The sequence below is a fragment of the Pteronotus mesoamericanus genome, unplaced genomic scaffold, assembly GCF_021234165.1.
Source record: "Pteronotus mesoamericanus isolate MK-2021 breed Mesoamerican mustached bat unplaced genomic scaffold, CSHL_Meso_final contig_68, whole genome shotgun sequence".
NCBI lineage: Eukaryota > Metazoa > Chordata > Mammalia > Chiroptera > Mormoopidae > Pteronotus > Pteronotus mesoamericanus.
The window spans coordinates 29,419,837-29,438,500 of record NW_026555234.1 but is presented as its reverse complement, the minus strand read 5'-3'; the positions used below and the strand labels follow the sequence as shown (position 1 = coordinate 29,438,500).

General features: G+C 36.7%; 1 protein-coding gene across 3 annotated transcripts in view; it reads right to left on the bottom strand.

The window, feature by feature from the left end:
• ATP10D (ATPase phospholipid transporting 10D (putative)) overlaps positions 1-18,664 on the bottom strand; it is an 87,604-nt gene that overhangs the window by 42,724 nt on the left and 26,216 nt on the right. For all 3 annotated transcript variants that reach the window (XR_008529879.1, XM_054582138.1, XM_054582137.1), the window contains 6 exons: positions 18,043-18,369; positions 15,395-15,589; positions 6,315-6,519; positions 4,102-4,187; positions 416-522; positions 8-139 (listed from right to left, as the gene is read on the bottom strand). Coding sequence is in view for 2 of the 3 variants with exons in the window: in XM_054582138.1 (XP_054438113.1) it covers positions 8-139; positions 416-522; positions 4,102-4,187; positions 6,315-6,519; positions 15,395-15,589; positions 18,043-18,332 (1,015 nt within the window). In the remaining variant the exon portion in view is untranslated. The remainder of the gene's footprint in view (positions 1-7; positions 140-415; positions 523-4,101; positions 4,188-6,314; positions 6,520-15,394; positions 15,590-18,042; positions 18,370-18,664) is intronic.

Sequence of the window (18,664 nt, the reverse complement as noted above, 5' to 3'; positions counted from 1 at the left end):
TACCTACCCAGTGCACCAGTTAAACACATAATAACCAAAAGCAGAACACACCAGAGGACATCTGTATTTGCTCTTCTTTCTAATTTGCTGCGTTTATACCTGGGACCGCTGTTGTTCAGCATTGCTTTGGTTTCATGGCCTACGTAAATAACACAATGTGTCAGAGAACGTGCAAGTTAAGGCAAGGCAGCAAATATCATATTTTAAAATCTCTCTGGCAGATAATTTAATAAATTGTAGTTAGAGAATATGTTTTGTTAATTTAGTTTGCTTTTGTAATCCATTTAGAAAAACAGAGACCAGTGATTAAGTTTATCAGGAGAAAATTCCTTCCTGCTTCTGAAAACCGCATTTTGAGTGAGTGGAAAATATTAACTTGTAGAAAAGTACAAAGGAGACAGTGGTGAAAACTAACCTGCATAAACCACAATGCCCACGACAGCCTCTGTGTTTCTAATGGTGCATCCTCTAAGCAATAAATTTTCTTTACTGAGACCCACACGTTCTTTGTTGGAATGTTCTCTGGAAGAAAGACAGCAACGAGGTTCATATTTAAAGAGCAAAAGTGGGGACAGAAAAACAAAAATCATGGTTTTGAGTTTTCTGGATTAGAATATTAAGTTAGGCAGTTCACAGGAAAGTTTTCAAATCTCTGGCCCATTTGTTTCTGTTATTTCAGAGTTACCTGCTTTGGCTGGGAAAAAGATGTAACACGTTTCTAAATACCATTGTTTTCTAGTATTCATTGTTTTGTCAACTTATAGTTTCAAAGAAGCTCAAACATATTCCAAATAAGGAACCTGCTTCTCTAGTACAAATTGCACTTGTATTTCAGGTAATTAATAGCTGATGAGGGAGAAGTTATTGATAAAATTGGAAAAATCACCATTTTCAATCCGGATGAAATCAAGAATCATTCTAGGCAATGATAATTGGTGATTGCTAAACCCACCAAGTAAAAGGCTGATGGGGAACTTAATAAAAGGATAAGGCTGAGAGCACCCATCTTAACGAACTACCAATAGAGCAAGGGGACACCACGGGCCTCCACACGTGATGGGACAGGAAGTGCATGTCTCCATGGGAACCTAACGAAGCCTCTATCAGGGCAAAACAACCTGGGGTCTACGGCCTCTGAAGCTCTGAGAAGCCTTTGAAATTGTGTGCAATATTTCCTGCATGTGTGTGTATGTGCATAATGTGTTTGTCATTTTTTAGGGAGAGAACCTATTTCTTTTATCAGACCCTGAAAGTGACCCTGGGAAGTTTACAAGATGAGAAGAGGGCCAGGGAAACATGTCAACCACCACTGCATGGATTCAGTCAATTAAACCTAAAATGTGGTGAACTCTAGAGGCAAAACGGCCTGATTTACCCAACAAATGAAAGGCATGGGGGCAAAAGGAGGGGAAGGAGGACTCCACACAGGGAGGATGCAGTCAGTTCAATTTGAAATGTGGTAAATTCTGCAAGCTACATGACCCAATTTCTCAGGAAGGGAAATTTACAGATATTATCAACCAAATACAGTGTGGAGACCTGGGTTTGATTCTGATTAGAATAAGCTGACTGTAAAACACTTTTAAAAATATATTTGGAGAAATTTGAACAAAGACTAGGTATTAGATCAGCGGTCCCCAACCTCTGGGTCATGTGCCGGAAGGGAAAGGGGTCAGGGCCCGTTAGGAACCCGGGCTGCACAGCAGGAGGTGAGCTTGAATGTAAGGCTTGAATCATCCCGAAACCATGCCCCCACACAGGGTCCCTGGAAAAACTGTCTTCCACAAAACCGGTCCCTGGTACCAAAAAGGTTGGGGACAGCTGTATTAGATGACACTGAGAAATTGTTCTTAATGTAGTTAGATGTGACAATGATGTTATCACTATGGTTTTTTAAAAAGTCCTTTTCTACTATATATTGATAGCGAAGTACATACAGTGAAATGATATGATGACGCAGAAGTCGAGGGGCTAACTGAAACAAAGTGGGCAAAATTCCGAAATAGTTAAAACTGAGTGAGGGCCTGTGAGTGTCCATTATACTTCTCTTTCTAATTTTGCAAGTTGGAAATTTTTTGTATAAACAGTTTAAAAATTATCAAAGTAATTACTTGATGAAATTGCCATGATGGCAAAAATACAGAGCAGAATCTTTAGAATATCTTTTAAATTAAGCAGAAAATAATGTATTTTACATACTTTGAAAATGTCCTCTAAATTTCAGCACCAAAATTAGATTTTCTAAGAGATATACTTCAGTCTAGAAGTTGTTTTTTCTTACATACAGAAAAATTGTCATTATTTCTGCTAACCTTGCTATATGTCATTACAGGAAAAAAAACTTTAAAGAAGGTTTCATATCACAACGGAGGAGAAAACTAGATAATACGTCACTTCTATAATTTGTAAAGCACTATCTTCTAAGAAGTGTATTGTTTTCACATAGACGGGTGTTTGTACAAAGAAGGAACCGCAGGGTCACGGTCAGCACTAGAAGTGTCCTTATATTTAATCTAATTCAACATCCTGGCTTTACAGATGAGGAAATTCAAGCCCCAACATTCACATTCCCAGGTAAACACCACCAAATCCCCATCAGCATGTCATGTGTTATCCATAGGTTGTTTATAGGGACAGATTTAACATAGAGAAGCATCACTTCCAAACTGGCTTAGTAAATACTAATGTTTTTCCCTTGGGATCCTTATTTTTCACCATTACATCACTCTAGGTTATTAGACCATTATTAGATCTAAGCCCAGCTTCTATTTTGGTTGCATCTGCCCAAATGCTAAACATGTCCTGCACCTGATGGATGAGTGACATTTGGCACTTATGGCACGAAACCTTTGGATTTTATATGAAGCAAAGGTTAAACACATAGAGCTCTCATCCATTGAAGAACCTATGTAACATCTACTACATCTACAGATGCTGGGGATAGAAACACACACGCAAACAGTCTTGGCTCCTGTGATCTAAGAGGAGGTGACTGATATAAAATACGTAAGTGTAATAAGACTATTATAGCTATTATGATAGAAATATAGTAGCATACAACGTGGGCACAATGAGGGAGGACATCAGTTCTGCCTGAGAAGAAGGTCAAAGAAGGCATCATATAGAGTGAGCTTGAGCATCTCAATTTTTGTTGATTTTAGAAAACAGGCTACAAAGTAAGAAATGCACAAGGAGCTACTTCAATGGTTAAAAATAATTCCACAGAAAAATCACTGATTCTCTCATTAAATGCCTCTCTGAAAACTGGTGAGCCAGCTCTCAGTGTAGGCATCACTGGAGCACTAAGGAAGAAAGAATCTGAGGGAGAGGAGAGGAAGCAGAGAGTATTTTTTAGTTGTGGATTCCAGAAGAAAGACCACTTCATTGGTCAAACCATACTAATCAGAAAGGAAGGCAGCACATGTTGAAATAGACATCAAAAGGGCTTAACACAAATGCAGGAACCGAAGGGCAAGCAAACACGGCGTCCAGGAATCCAGGGGCAAGTGATGATGTACAGAGCTGGGGGCATAAAGGGCCTTGGGACTGGCTAAGGGCTCCGGGGCAATAGCATAAAGCACTAAAGTGGCATTAGCCAGCCATCAAATTAGGGTAAGACCACATATTCTAGCTGCTCATGCAAAAGGGAGGTGGGTACCACAAGAAGACTCCAGAATGAACACTGTCATGATTTTTCATACTTCTTAGACATGTTCCAAAGCATTGACTTAACTTTTGCCAACCATAACTGTCCATGTGCTACTCTAATTCTGCAGAACAACACTGTCCTATCATGCCACTTAAACTGTTAGTTCTGTCTAACCACCTCCTTCCAAACAACTGACATGTCTTGGGCTTAATGTGGAGCTTATGTAAGACATTCTTATGCCACTGAAATTCTAGGATTAGTTTAAGACCAAGGTTTTGTTGTTATTTTAAAAATACACATAGGTAAATATTTACTAAATTATTAAGGTGTCTAAACATATGGCCATAAGTGGTTTATCTTGAATATAAGTACACAAAAGTCTTATCAAATTAAATATAGTTGCAACACACAATTCCACTCACACCCACAAAGGTAAGGCATGCATCACTCACAGGAAGCCTCGAAATCTGTTGAGGTCATTGTTTGGACTTTCACATTCTATCCTACTGGAGAATTTCTCAGGATCAACTTCAGAGTCCTAAAAATATACATTTACATATATATTTGTAAGTAATAAAACAAGAGGAATTCAAGGTTAAACCCTTAAGTTTTAAGTGTTTTTCCATTCACCCTTTCTTTAGGTAAAATTAAGTTATTCTTGCCAAAGTTTATGTCACAAGTTTCCCAAATGAAGGAAAGTATAGGCATAATTATTAATGAATAAATGGGATCAGAATGGTCCTACAGCCAACACTGGCAAGCGATAAGAACATCTGAGTCATATACCAGAATCCACGCAGGGCTCTGCCGAGAAAGCTTCTACTTAGGCAGTAAACACTCTGATCTAGAGAGCACTGAAAAGCTGAAAATATTTTGTTGTTGTTCTTCAACTATGTTGGTAGTTTCTGAGAGTAAATGTATATTGAACACTTTGAGCACATACACATTTGATCCCAGCAAATTTTATTTATAAGTTAAATAAGCTAGATATCAATATCGTACAAAATACTCTAATGGGTCAAACAATAATTTTAGAATGCTATATAAAACCAATGAGCAAATAAGCAAAGTGTCCCTATAGAACATAGGCATGGACTCACTATGAACAAGCCATGCCAACCTTATCTCATTTCCTTTTTTATTTTTACAAGGTTTTTTGGCTAACAAAAAATGTTATTGATATAGCTAGTGAAATATTAATATATATTTCATAGAAAATATGGAAAATGAGAACTATGGTCATATAATTTGATTTACTAACAATATTTTGAGTCCTCTTGATGCATTAGAATCTATATTATGAATTTAAATACATTAACCATTTCTCCTTCCCAGCACCATGTGGTACTATAATTAGGTCTAATTACAGATGAAGAAAGAGAGACACAAAAAGGATCAGTATTTTGTTAAAGTTCTCAAAACAAGAAGGTATTTAGAGCCAGGGTTACATGAGGTCATGGAATACCAGTGCACTCACTCTTAATTGAATCCAAAGTGTGCTGATTAATGAACTGGCATCACCCTCAAAGTAGGTGTTTAGTAGGATGTCATAAAATTCTAAGCTGTATGAGATTTTTACAAATGTCTTAGATACAGGAATGCTTACAAAGATGATGACAATAAGCTCAAAGGCATATCAATCACAGAGGATCTAAATACATAGGTCAAAGAAGGGTCCAGTGTGACATCAGGTGATGATATTTACTAAAGATAAGGGTATTCTTTGGCTAAAACATTGCCTGGCTTGCAAGTATAAAGTCAAGAAAATTTGACCAAATAGTAGTTCATTGAAAAGAAGACCATTACAATTTAAAATACTTCATCTTAAGTGCTTCCGGAGAAAGGAAAGGAAAACTAATATTTAGGCATTACGTATGATGCTTTTACATATATATTACTTCAGCTGAGTCTCACAGCAATGCTATGAGGAAGACATTATTTCCATTATAAGATAAAGAACTGTAGCATAAAGTGTGTCAGTGATTTGCTCAAAGCTATGCAGTAATTAAATGGTGAGTTGGAATTCATTGAAACTCATGTTAGTTAATATAGTTCCAAAGATCTTGTTTCCCTCACCATAGCACCATGAAAGGTTTAGAAGTCTGTGGCATGAGAAGCCACAAAAGTCTTAAAGGGCCTTGGTATATAAGTAACTATAGATTTTTAGGAACAATGATCTATTCATGTCACCAGCTTCAATCACATAAAGTCTAAGCTTAAGAAAGATAAATTAAGTCTTATTTCTATTACAAAATAATTTTCCAAATTACAAAATAAATATTTTTTTACCTAAATTTATTGGGGTGACATTGGTTAATAACATCATCTAGGTGTCAAGTGTACAATTCTGTGATACATCATCTGTATATTGTATTGTGGGCCGACTACTCAAAGTCAAAATAATTCCACTAGGTTCCTTTAATTTAGTTCCAAAAATATATGATGGCCAGACTGAAATGTTTGAACTCCAGAGTCATTGATCTTATTATCTACAAAATATAGCATACTTCCACTGAAATCGGGAGTTGAATTAAGCCTTTTGGGATTCTATTTTTTATTGATAAAATAAATGTTAAAATCTCTTTATCTATACATGTAAAAATAAGCTTAGTCATTTCCTAAAAACAAAAATGTTAATGTCACCAACTGAAAACATGTTATTTACCTGCTCTGCATATCCTCGAACCACCTGCCTCTGTTTTAAATTGCTCTCTCCGTCAAGACCAGAAGTCTCAATATGACAGATTCCATCTGGATCCGTGGAAAAGAGTAAGACCATATCTGCAGGAATGACCTCGTTACAGGAAAGGCGAATAAAATCCCCAACAGTAACATCTTTCCAGCATCGATCAAGGTATTTTTTCTCTTTCCTAAAATTGAAAAAAAAAAAAAAGCTGAAAGAGAATATCAAGCCAAAGACATATAGTGTTTAAGTTCCACTATATAATTTAGAGCATGTTTAAAGTATTAGGGTGAATTTTAATCCATTAAATGCTAAAAGGGAAGCCAGAGGATTATAAAATCTAAATTTCACAACTTGCTTTCCCTGAAAATTTAGTTACTAGCTGCTAAAACATATTTTTCAGCTCTTTTTCCCATGAAACTTCGAGCCATCATGCTGTTTGAGTATAATTCTGAAATAAAATTAAAATTGATGGGTTTATGCATAAATGTAGCCATTCCTGCATCTACCTTGTGGTCAGGGAGGGGGTTCAGGGTCTGGAAGTGCACAAGGCACAACATCTGCTCTCTGAGAGCTTCCCACGTGGCAAATAAGATGCATAATTAAAGAAAACACAGAAGAAATGAAATAAATACCCAGATGCAACATTTAAAAAATCATTATACAGCCCTGATCAGCATGGCTCAGTTGGTTGGGCATCATCCCACAAAGTGAAAGGTCGCTGGTCAGATGCTGGTTTGGAGCCTGGGTTGCAGGTTCGGTCCCCAGTGAAGGCACCTATGAGAGGCAACCAGTTGACGCTTCTCTCTCACATAAATTTTTCTCTCCCTCTATTTTTCCCTCTCTTCCCCTCTCTCTAAAAATAAATAAATAAAATCTTTAAAAACGCCATTACATGACCATATTAACAACTCTACTTATCATTTAATAAAAATAATGATTAAAATAGTCTTGAGTCTGTTGTAACTGGTTCTTACAAAAGAAAATGGCAAATTTTATCTCTTTTCAATGTAGTTTATTCATTCTATATAGTAAAAATTTTTTTTAAGGAAAGATGCATCTTTTGACTTGCCTTAAATACTGTGCTTTATGTTAATGTTTTTGCCAAACTTCTCACGCCTTTTCATGCCAACAACATAAATTATGCACCACAAAACATTTTCCTCAGAGTAGAATGAGGACATTTGTACTACAGAACATCGTATCAGCTAGATAAGCAGAACTTCACATACAATGCTGCCAAAAAAGTTAGGAAAGTCTGTCTCATTCCCCCACTGCTTCCAAATATCTATAAAGAACTGGCATTTGTCACAAAAATGCACTTATTTTAAAGGTAAAGATTTATTTTCTATTATAATTATGGGACTAAATATTTAAACTCATTGTCAAAGAAGCCTGAGAAATAGTTATAGTCTATTATATAACCTACATATTTTAAAAACTAACACGTCAGATTAAATAGAAACACCACCTTGGGCCAATACTTGTAAAACTTGTGCTGTACAAGTTATGGAGAATTATATCAGGTATTTCTAGAAATTTAGCTTAAGGGACTAAGTAGTACATTTTTAGAACACATTCTCCCCAAATACCTAATGCACCAGGCTGAATCCAACTAAAAGAAATCCTTGACTAGCTAGAGTTTAGTTCATAGAGAAAGGCAAATCAATGCTTTATTTTGTCCAGCAAACGTTTCCCTAATGTCTGTGCACACCAGTTCACTCTTCCATGGAAGGAGTAATAGAGAGGACATCAAAAATGTAGGCATAGATCAAATTTAAAGGTTCAGTCCTACATGCCATACCTTGGAGGAGGAATTTCATCCCACAAAATGGGGAGTCACTAAAGGTTCCCAAGAAGAAGAATGTGAGCTTATTTGTATTTGGTAACTCCTGCATCAGAGTAATGGATGGATTGTTGGGTTTCAGCCTGGATGGGAGCAGGAATGGCCATGAAATCAATGGAAAGTTATTAAAATAATTCAGGGTGAAGGATGAAGACGGTCAGAATAAAGGCAGCAACAACAGGAATGAATAGCGGGAAATTAAATCAAGACATATTTGGGTACTAGAGACAACTAAGTTTTTTGATTTACCACATGTAAAGGAGTGATCAAGGATGACTCTAAGGTTTCTATCTTGTAAGATGGAATGATGATGGCCCTTTTACTCTGTCTCGGATTTTAGAAACAACTGGCTGCATCACAGGGGTGGTAATAAATTCAGTTTGGAAGGTTGGTATTTGAAATGGGATATGCAATTAAACCTGTGCAGCGATTTATTAAAGATTCTGATCTGACCTAGGTACACAGAGGCCAGCTGACCCCAGGAAAGGATATGAGATTCCTAAGGGAAAATGACTTCGAAGTGAGAGAGAAGTGAAAGAAGACCCAAACGAAAGAGATGTCAGAGATATCAGGGGACAAGAAAATTTCAAAAAGGGAGCAATCATAAGGGAGGAAAAGAGTCAAAAGGAAGTCATGCATATGGTATTTGGTTATTAGGGTATCTGGTGATCGTAGAGAAAGACAATAAGCACGAAATTGTTGAGGGGGAGTGTAAAGAGGGGAGACCTCCAGTGAATTAAAAAATGACTGGAGGTTGAAGAAATAGAATATTTCATGAAGTTTAGCTATGAGAAAAATAAAAGGTGAAAATAGTAACTGCACGGAAAGGTAAGTCAAAGGGCAAGAGCGTGAGAGAATTGTGCACGTACAGGGGAGGCAGGGAAGGAGCCCATGGAAAAGGCAATGTAAGAGAGACTAGGCAGAATGGGGAATGCTGGTTGAGGCTACAAAGAAACAAGGAACAGAACTAAGCATGCAGATGAAAGGATTAAAATTACAATAAAGGGAATTACCTTTTATCCAAGGTCAGAAAGAAGTGAAAATGTGGATGGTGTAAAAAGGAATTCAAGTCATGCATTCATGCTTAATGGCCTCTACTTTTTCTATAAAGAAAGCTATCAGGAAATTAGCTGAGAACTTGTGAAGGTAGGTAAAGAAGACAAACTTAAATATTAGGGTAAAGATTTTATTTTTCTTTCAAACATAAGTAAAATTTCTCTGAAGGAAAAGTTTATTCTACACTGGAACAAAATTCAAATGGAGCCCATTTTACAATGGAATTAACTTCATTTTTCCCCACTGGGTGCATATACTAAGATTTTAAACAATAGCTAATTTCCCAATAGCTACCCAGTTTATGTCAGTAAACATCTGATCTTAATTTATGCCAGTTACCACATTAGTACTAATCATACAAAAATGATTACGATATGGTCGCTACCCTACAAAGGTTATGATCTAAATTTGAAAGAGACACAAAGAGCAATTTCTTAAGAAAGAGGTAAGTAGAGGCTACTATTGAACTAAACAGTTGGGACATTTATTTTAGCCCTAGAAGAGGAGAGCCTTGAAGAATGATCAACACTGAGTCAGGTGAAGAGAGCTCGAACAGCAGGTCCAAGCACTTAGGTTGAGAGTGAAGGCACAAGGCCGTGGAGCACGAGGCAGCATGATGTGTGAAAGCAACACAAGCTAAGGGACAATGCTGGCTGCCACATTGAACCAGCTCTGAAAATTTATCATTGTGGTAGACTCAGTATGAGCCTGTTTCCATCCCTCACATAGAATGAAAACTAGTAAGAGGAATTTCTTCTTCTCCCACAGCCTGAATGTAGCACCAGAATCTCTTGCATCTACTTGTTGGTTGTGCTTCTGTGTTACTCTCACTGGTCAGGACATAGCTCTTACAATTCCTCCTTCAGGGAACATCTAGATCCATTGCTTTTCTAAGAGTTCACTATCAAACAGTTCTTTACATAAGCACTGGAAAAAGTTGGGAAAAATACACTGTACTGTTAACTGATTCCATGGAGGTGGGAGTTGGGAGGAAGGAGAAAGAGGTGTACATGTAGGAAGGAGAATGCGGAATTCTCCTTCCTACTTCAACAAATTTAAAAAGACAGAGTGAGATTATAAATGCAATTCTTTCTAATATTTTTAAGTTTTTTTCAATAGAATGCTAAAAACAATTTATAAGCAAATAACGAATAATCATTGGACACAGTAGCCACTAAGACTTATCTAATACTTTATATTCACTGATTCATTTATTTTTTTTGTATCAATGGTTTATGGTTGGTACAATGAACACACTGTGGCTCCATTTCACAATTGAGAAAAAACAGGCTTTAACAGTTAAGTAACTTTCTCAAGGTCACAGAGCTCCTAAGAGGTCCTGGGATTTGAAACGAGGCAGTAGACTTATTCCCAGCAATAGTCACTTACTGAGGACCACCAAATTTAAAAAATGGTTTAATTATGCATTACAAAGTGAATTTCAAGATCATTGCTTTGGAAAACGTCACACAGAAGGTTAATTAACTTAGAACACTGATACACAGCCTCATTTCAAGAATCATGAAATTCTATGAATTTGTGAGATAATCCTAAAGTGTTCATTTTAGCTAGCATTTTAAAACTCTTAATATCACCATGATGATTTTCAAAGACCAGAAAACAATATAAGTTCCTAGAAGGCTGGCATGATACCTATTTTTTCTAAGCCACTAACTCTCTCAGTGTCTACCCCACAGTAGGTACTCAAATTTGTTGAATGATTAATAGTTTTGTTTTCAACACATGCCTATTATCCTTGCAACAAACCTTAAAACCCTACAGATAGCTGCTATTTTAAAGGCAATAGTAAGAAAGTCCGGTTTTCTATAATAGCTCATTGTAATTTAATTGGGATATAATAGGATTTAAGTGCTTAATTTCTATACTCGTGTTTGTTATTTCCCACTGATACTTTCCCAAAGATAATTAAACACCTTGGGAAAGACCACATATTACAAATAAGAACCAAATTATCTGCATAGAAATGCTAATATGCTGCTTTCAAGAGCTTGCAAAATGTAATGGCCTCATACTTTCACCTTAATTCTGCTCAGGAATAATTTGTTTGCTTAAGTGATTTCTTTGTATTTCATAAGAGTTTAAGTTAGCACATTTATATCAACAAGGCATGGCCTTACAGCCTACCTTAATTTCTTTAAATGCTTATAATTTGTTTCAAGAACAATTTTGGGGGGAGAGGTAAGCATTATTTCTTTTACTATATCATACAAAAGCACATTACATAGAACACAGGTTAAAAAGACAGAGTTACCTGATTCTATTATGAAATGAAATTATAAATAGATATCTTGAAATAGACCTCAAACAACTGAATAGAATATCGCGTTTCATCTTGAAGTTTATATGCAATCATCTAAAGTAGATCTGGACTATATCTAAAAAGACCCCTGAGAAAAAATTACACCAGGTCCCCCATTAGGCAATTTTAATATTTATAAAATTGTACAGTGTTCTAAGGGTCTCTCCACTACCGATGAGATCAACTGATAATATGACAAACATGAACTCTAGCTAATAGTTATTACTAACTTACAGTGATCATTATAATGACTAACCTTTATTTAGCACTTAGAAAAGGATAGACACTACGCCTACATTTTTATTATTATTATATTCATAGTGAAGGGAACTGAGTTTACTAGCTTATGTAATTTGCCCAAGGCTACACAGCTACTGAGTGAGAAAACTAAGATTAGAATATTTTAGAACAACCTAGAAAAGCAAAGAAACACACATTATAATCAACTCTAAACTAGCACTAAACAATCAACAATTATTTATATATAATAATTTGTATTTAAAATATATATAAGTATATTTTCAATTTGCTAAATTTGGTGTTAGCTGGGTAATCTTAACATTGAGCAAAATCCAGATTTTTTCAACATATAATTATTATAAAATATTACTTCCTACATCTATTTTTTTGGAATGAGGCTGTGTCAACATTTCTCCTCTTTATCCCTGGTATACGATAAGGTCTTAAATGTCATCAAATAGTTCATAACACTGTTTTAGTAAGATGCTCTATGACTTTAAAATGAAAACCATAGGCTTTTACTATTTCATTTTTCTATTTAATCTGTAAATTTTTCTGGTAAGATTGGGCATGAACACAAAATTAGACATGACTATAGATGACACATGACTATAAGAAAAAAAAGAGAGCTAAGTTTTCTTTATTTACGTACAGCTCAGATCATCCGACAAAGGAGAAAAAGAAGTTATTTTCTTTGTTTTCTTTATAGAGCTTTAAGACAAATGTTGAGAAAGGCCACTGAAGAATTCAGAATCCTACAGGTTCCATCTTAAACATCACTTCTTCAGTGCTTTCCCTAAGCATTTCTTCTATATCTCACATAAAATAGAAGACAGTTCAACTGTCACAAGCCTTTGAATTGTTTTTTCTAAAATAAAACAAAAATTTGTCACCTGGTTAAACTCTTGGTCAGTCAAAAGGGCCTTAAATTTGTTTAGAATATACTTCTGTTTATTAAAAAACTAGACCTGAACGTAAATATCTTTACTCTGACTTGGTAGAATAGAATGGAATCTTTTAGTCTGACAAATTTAGAATTGTTTTGTGCACTTAGACTGTATATGGGCACCAAAGTCCACCCAAGAAAAACACCAAGTGCTTTGGCACCTCAGACGGCAGAGGGGCGGCATCTGTCCGAGGGGCAGCATCTGTCCGAGGGAACCTGTGAAGTCTTCTCAAAGGCAGAGATAGGCACCTGCCTTTGGCCTCAAAGCTGTCTTTTAGCTCTTCCTGTTTTCTCCCTTAGGGATTTACATCGAACTCCTAACTTCAAAATCATCTCAAAAGGGTCTGATGACTTTGAAGTTTCACTCTGTAGCCTTTCCTTCCTTCCAGAGCTTCGGCAGTGTTCCTGTTTGCCCAATGGGCATTTCCACTTGGAGGCCTATCTTGCTATCATTTCTAATTCATTCTACCTGAGGTGAACTTAATGTTTGCTATTTTTATGAGGTTTTTTTATCTTTGAAATCTTAAAAGTCACAAAAGTTCACCAAATTTGGTTGGGTTCTTCATAGTATCTCTTCTTTGAACCCCTTCCTGTACTTTGCATTTACTCCCAGCAATGTTCTGGACTGATTAGTAGAAACAGGTCTACTAATCACTCCAAAACAGACATACTAATCAATCCAGGGCTATTTGTTAGTACAGGCTATTCTCATGCCTCAAGGAGACCAATATTTCTAAAGCACCACATTACTTCTCTTACCACGTTACTTCTCTGTTCCAAAGATGGATTCTCTACTACTAAAGGAAAATATCTATGATGGTTAATTTTAGGTGCCAACCTCACTGGGCCATGGAATATCCAGCTACCTGGTTAAATATTTCTGCGTGTGTCTGTGAGAGTGTTTCTGGGAGAAATTAGCCTTGAATTGGTGAACTGAGTAAAGCAGATGGCCCTCTCAGATATAGGTGAGCATTACCCAATCTCTTGAGGGCCTGAAAAGAACAAAAAGGTAGAGGAAGACTGAATTTACCCTTTGCCTGCCTGACTGTTGAGCTGGGACATCGAACCTCTGACCTCAGCGCTCCTGGTCCTCAGGCCTTCGGACTGGGACTGAAATCCACATCAGCGGCTCTCCATCTCTCAGGCTTTCCAACAATGCTGCCAGCAGTACCGGGACCAGCTTGCAGATGGTGGGACCTCTTGCCTCCATAATCATGTGAGCCAATTGCTTATAGTAAGTCTTATTCTTATTGGTTCTGTTTCTCTGGAGAAGCCCTACTAATACACTGTTCATGCAGTAGCCTGGTGGTGGAGTCCCTCCCAGTAGGCCTCACCTTCCTCTTTAACTTTGTATTGCTCATTATTGTGCTTTTTTTTTTTTTTTTGGTTATCCCCCTCAGGTCGAGTTAATATATTAACTCCCCCAAAATACTCCATAAATCTGCCTACGTCTGAAGTGAAAAAAAGTAACACCATAAACTTGTTTTTAAAGCAATGAACATAAATGAATCAGTTCACAAAATTGTTCTAATGATGATTTCTTAAAAAAACAAATATAGTTCTCATGAGAGGGGGAACTCGAGAGAATTAACATTATAAACTCTGTAATTCATTTTCATAAAGGCCACATAAGTAAGGACTTAAATATATTACTCTTCTTTAATCTAGTAATTCAATTTCTAATTATAATCATAAAATAATCATAGATTCTCAAAACTTCTGTATCATACTCACTAAAGCATAATTCTCAAAGTTATGCAATATGGGAAATATTTAAATAAATTAGAGTCATATGAGAGACAGTGCAGGTATGCAGCTATTAAAACGCTTTCTTGAAGGATAAAGACATGGAAAATGCTTATGGTATAATATTAGGCTAATAGAAAGGGAAAACAATAATGTAGTATTATCTCAATTTAGTAAACCAGAAACACAATCTGCACAGGACTTGAAAGAATATGCTACAGTGTTATAAACAGTTGTCTTTGGACACCAGCGTCCTAGGTATAATATAATTTGTAAATACAGGCATATAATATATAGTGAAGTTCAAAACTCTTTTTAATGGCTTTTATTTGTGGCTATGCAGGCTTCTATTTCATAAGTATGGGAAATAGAGTCTCCAACACAGCAACATGCTTCTGAAAACACCTATTAGGAGCACCCCCTGTTGTTGCTGCAGGGAGGAAGGCTTTATCAGCCTCTATCTTTGTGCGCTCCCAAAAGAGCATTCCTTTCAGAATTCCTTTTCTCTGCAGGTAGCTCCTGCCTTCTCTTTTTCATTCGGCCTCTTGTTTTTCATACCCTTTCTTATTTTTCATACCCCATCCTGTTCTAATCCCAAACTGTAACAACTAGGATTAAAAACTAGCTGCTTGTTTCCCTTCTTACGTTTTGAAGTTTAATTCTTTCAGTTTCACTTACAAGTTATAAAAGCATTTGACTCCTGGGTTGACAATGTCGTATACACTTTTGTTTCCCTGTGACCTGTGACTTAAATTCACTGTAGGCTTTGATAAATACTAGTTGAAAATATAAGCACTATCACCACCACCACAGAAAAGGTCCTGGTCACACCCAGGGGAAAAAGTTACATTCTGCGTGTTTCTAAATGACACATGTGTATTGCCCAGGACAGCCCCTGTTCCACTTACCTACTGTAGACTTTAGTTACCAAGTTGTTGATCTGTTTGTCAATTTTGTATTTTCGGTAATCCTCCAAGCCATCTTTAATTGCAATAATTGTAAGGACCACCACCAGAGGCAGCATCGTAATTTCCTTTTGGAAGGCTTCTACCAAAGGCACCCAGTTCAGGACGACTAGGAACAGGAAATACAAATTGGCAGCTCTGCAAAACAAACACACACAAGGAGGTGTTTACGAATCATATAAACACTTGAGCAAAAGAGGCAACGCTAGAGGTGTCATACCGGCTTGGGATGGCTATGAATGCGGCCCAACACAAAATCATAAATTTACTTAGGACATCAGATTTTTTTGTGATTATGTGTTGCAAGGTATTTAATATGTGGCCCTGGGATGTCAAAAGGTGGACACCCCAGCTACGGTGTTTTCCGAGAAGTTTCTATTAGCTGATTTTAGATGCTATGGAATAAAGAACTAGCAAAATTTAACAAATTTGAGTGAACAATGTTTTACCCCTATGGACATCTAGCTCAAGGCATACTTTAATAAATAAGAGGCATTATTTGTTAAATATAAAATTGTAAATATTTACTATTGTATTTACAGTCTTGAGTGTAACACATAAAGCATAATAGAAAATACTATTTTCTTTTTAAAAGTTAAAAAAATTGGAAGATATTCAGCATTAAAGCATTGTAAAAATAAATTTTTAAGTAACCCAATTTTCTACCCTTCAGAAGTCAATTTGTGTGTCCAAACACTACATTCAATAAGGCTCAAAATAAGCAGACAAGCCTGAGGGATTGTTTTCCCCCTTGGACCACCCTTCTATTTCTGCTATTCAAAATTACTTTCTCAGGAACTTTCTCCCTTACTCCATTTTACATATGTAAACACTCCTCCACTGACCTCTCAGGTGAATTTAAGTGGCCCTTTTCTTAAAAAGAAACAAAGGAAATCTCAATGCTGCATAGCTCCTTGAATTTTTATCAAGTTTTTTTTCCCGTTAATCTATACACACCTCTCCTTCCTCACCATGAACTCCTTTACTCTAAAAATCTCTTCCTTAACCCTTTTTGCTACTTTTTTGGCTTAAATCATTTCCACGTGGACTGCATCCAAATCTAAAGCTCCATCCCTGAACTCTTCAAGGTTCAGATTCTAATTCCATCAAGTGCACTAGATTGCAAACTCCAAAAAAGATAGAAACACCCACAGCATTTTTTAGAATTTATTTATTTTTAGAGAGAGACGATGAGAGAGAGAAAGAGAGGGGGAGAAACATCTATGTGAAAGAGAAACATTGACTTGTTGCCTTCCGAATGCGTTGACTGGAACAGAACCCACAACCCAGGCAGGTGCCCTGACCAGGAATCGAACCAGCAAGATTTTGCTTTGTGGGATGATGCCCAACCAACTGAGCCACACTGGTCAGAGCCACCCATAGCATTTAAAGCCATTAATTCAACAAATTAATATTTATACTTTAAACACATCCACTATTCAATAAATGCAAATGGAACACATATAGAGTGAATGGCAAGAATACATACTGAATGTTGAGAATCTCTATTCATGTTAGCATCTTAAACTCAACATTTACAAAAACAAAATAATCTAGCCAAGCTCCTTCTTTATTTGTCTTTAATTTTTCTGTTAATCCTTCTGGTGATCTCAGCTCAACATGGTCACTTCATCTTCTTAAGTAATTTCCCCTATTTAATCTATAGTCTCTATAACAGATTATTTTTTCATTCCCACATTGACCTAAATTCAGGTCTCCACTATAATTTACCAGGATACATACAGTGTCGTCCTAAATGTTCTCGTTGCCTTTGATTTGTCTCTCACTGTGTTAGTCAGAAAGTTTACTTCCAAGGCCTCAAGAAAATCTTCTTTTGCACTCTTTCTTCCCTCTGAAATGTTACCTCTGCCTGAGTATCTCACCCACCCTCCATAATTAAGTTCAAATGCCACTCCCCCTTCTCCTGCTATCGCTGTATTTTTCTTTCAGAGGATTCCATCCTACTTAGCCACACTTTACAACATTCATCACACTCACTAAGTCTTTCCATTGTTTGCACACCCATCTCATTTCCTTTGCTAAACAGCAAAGTTCGCAGAAAAGGAGCACCATTTAGACTTGCATTTCCTTCAGTGTCTTAATTCATAGGAGAGAGTCAATAAATACACATTAAACTGAATTTTATTGTTGTTTCATGTAAGAAAATCTTACATTTGCATTTGTTTCAGAGCTCTCTCTCTCCATATAGTCAAGTAAGAAAATATTAAAATGCGCCATGGTTTAATGGAAAGAGCACATGAGCAAGAGTGAGTAAACTCAAGGCGATAGCCGCCACTCTGCTCCCCATCTCTGGCATGACACTGGCTATGCCACAATGCCAAACCTAGTTACCTTAATCCATATTATGAGGATAACAATATCTTCTCTGGTCAAGAGAGGGCATCTTACCAACTGTAAAGTGCTGTGTGAATGTAAGCAGTAATCATTCCACAATAGAACCTATCAGAATTGTCAAAGATCACATCACAAGTCTTAGCCTTAGGCAATGTACAATGTTACGGAAATGAAAAATCTTGTATTCCAACTGGAATGACAACAAATCTAAGACATTTTTCAAACACTACAAGTACCTGTGAAATTGTTCAAATAAATTTCTTGGCACAAAATTCAGAAGTGTGTACTTTGTTGTTCGTATTCGGTTATTTACGTAGGTTGCACAGAACTTTTCATACTCTTCCTTGAAGGGCTGGAGGTGGGGAACAACAACCCGGTGCCTTCCTGCCAGTCTCGGGGTCTGAGAGGACTTGCCCCCACAGGCAAGCAGCGAGGAGTAGCTGTATGGCCTCTCGTCATCGTCCCGATTTGTACTGCCCATCAGCCGCTGCCAGTGATATCTGGCCCATTGAAAAGGCTCAGTCATGTCCAAAATGCAGTGAGATCCAGGCTGTGCGGGTGATCTGGCAAAACAAACAAAAAAACCTGCTAAAACACTCCTCACAAGCTTCTGGAAAGTCTTAAAGAACAGTAAGGATAGTAAAATTAAAATCTGTTTTCTATACCAAATAATGGCCCAATGGTTCAAGGTATAAATGGGAAGATAAAACTAGTATTTGGAACTCCATGTTAATCAAAAATCTTTATTAAATAAAGGATACTCCTTCTGTCTCATGGGCTGATCTGATCATTTAAGTAACAAGAGACAGCATTGAAAATGCCATGCCATAACTTGAAGCAAGTAATTTGGGCCAAATG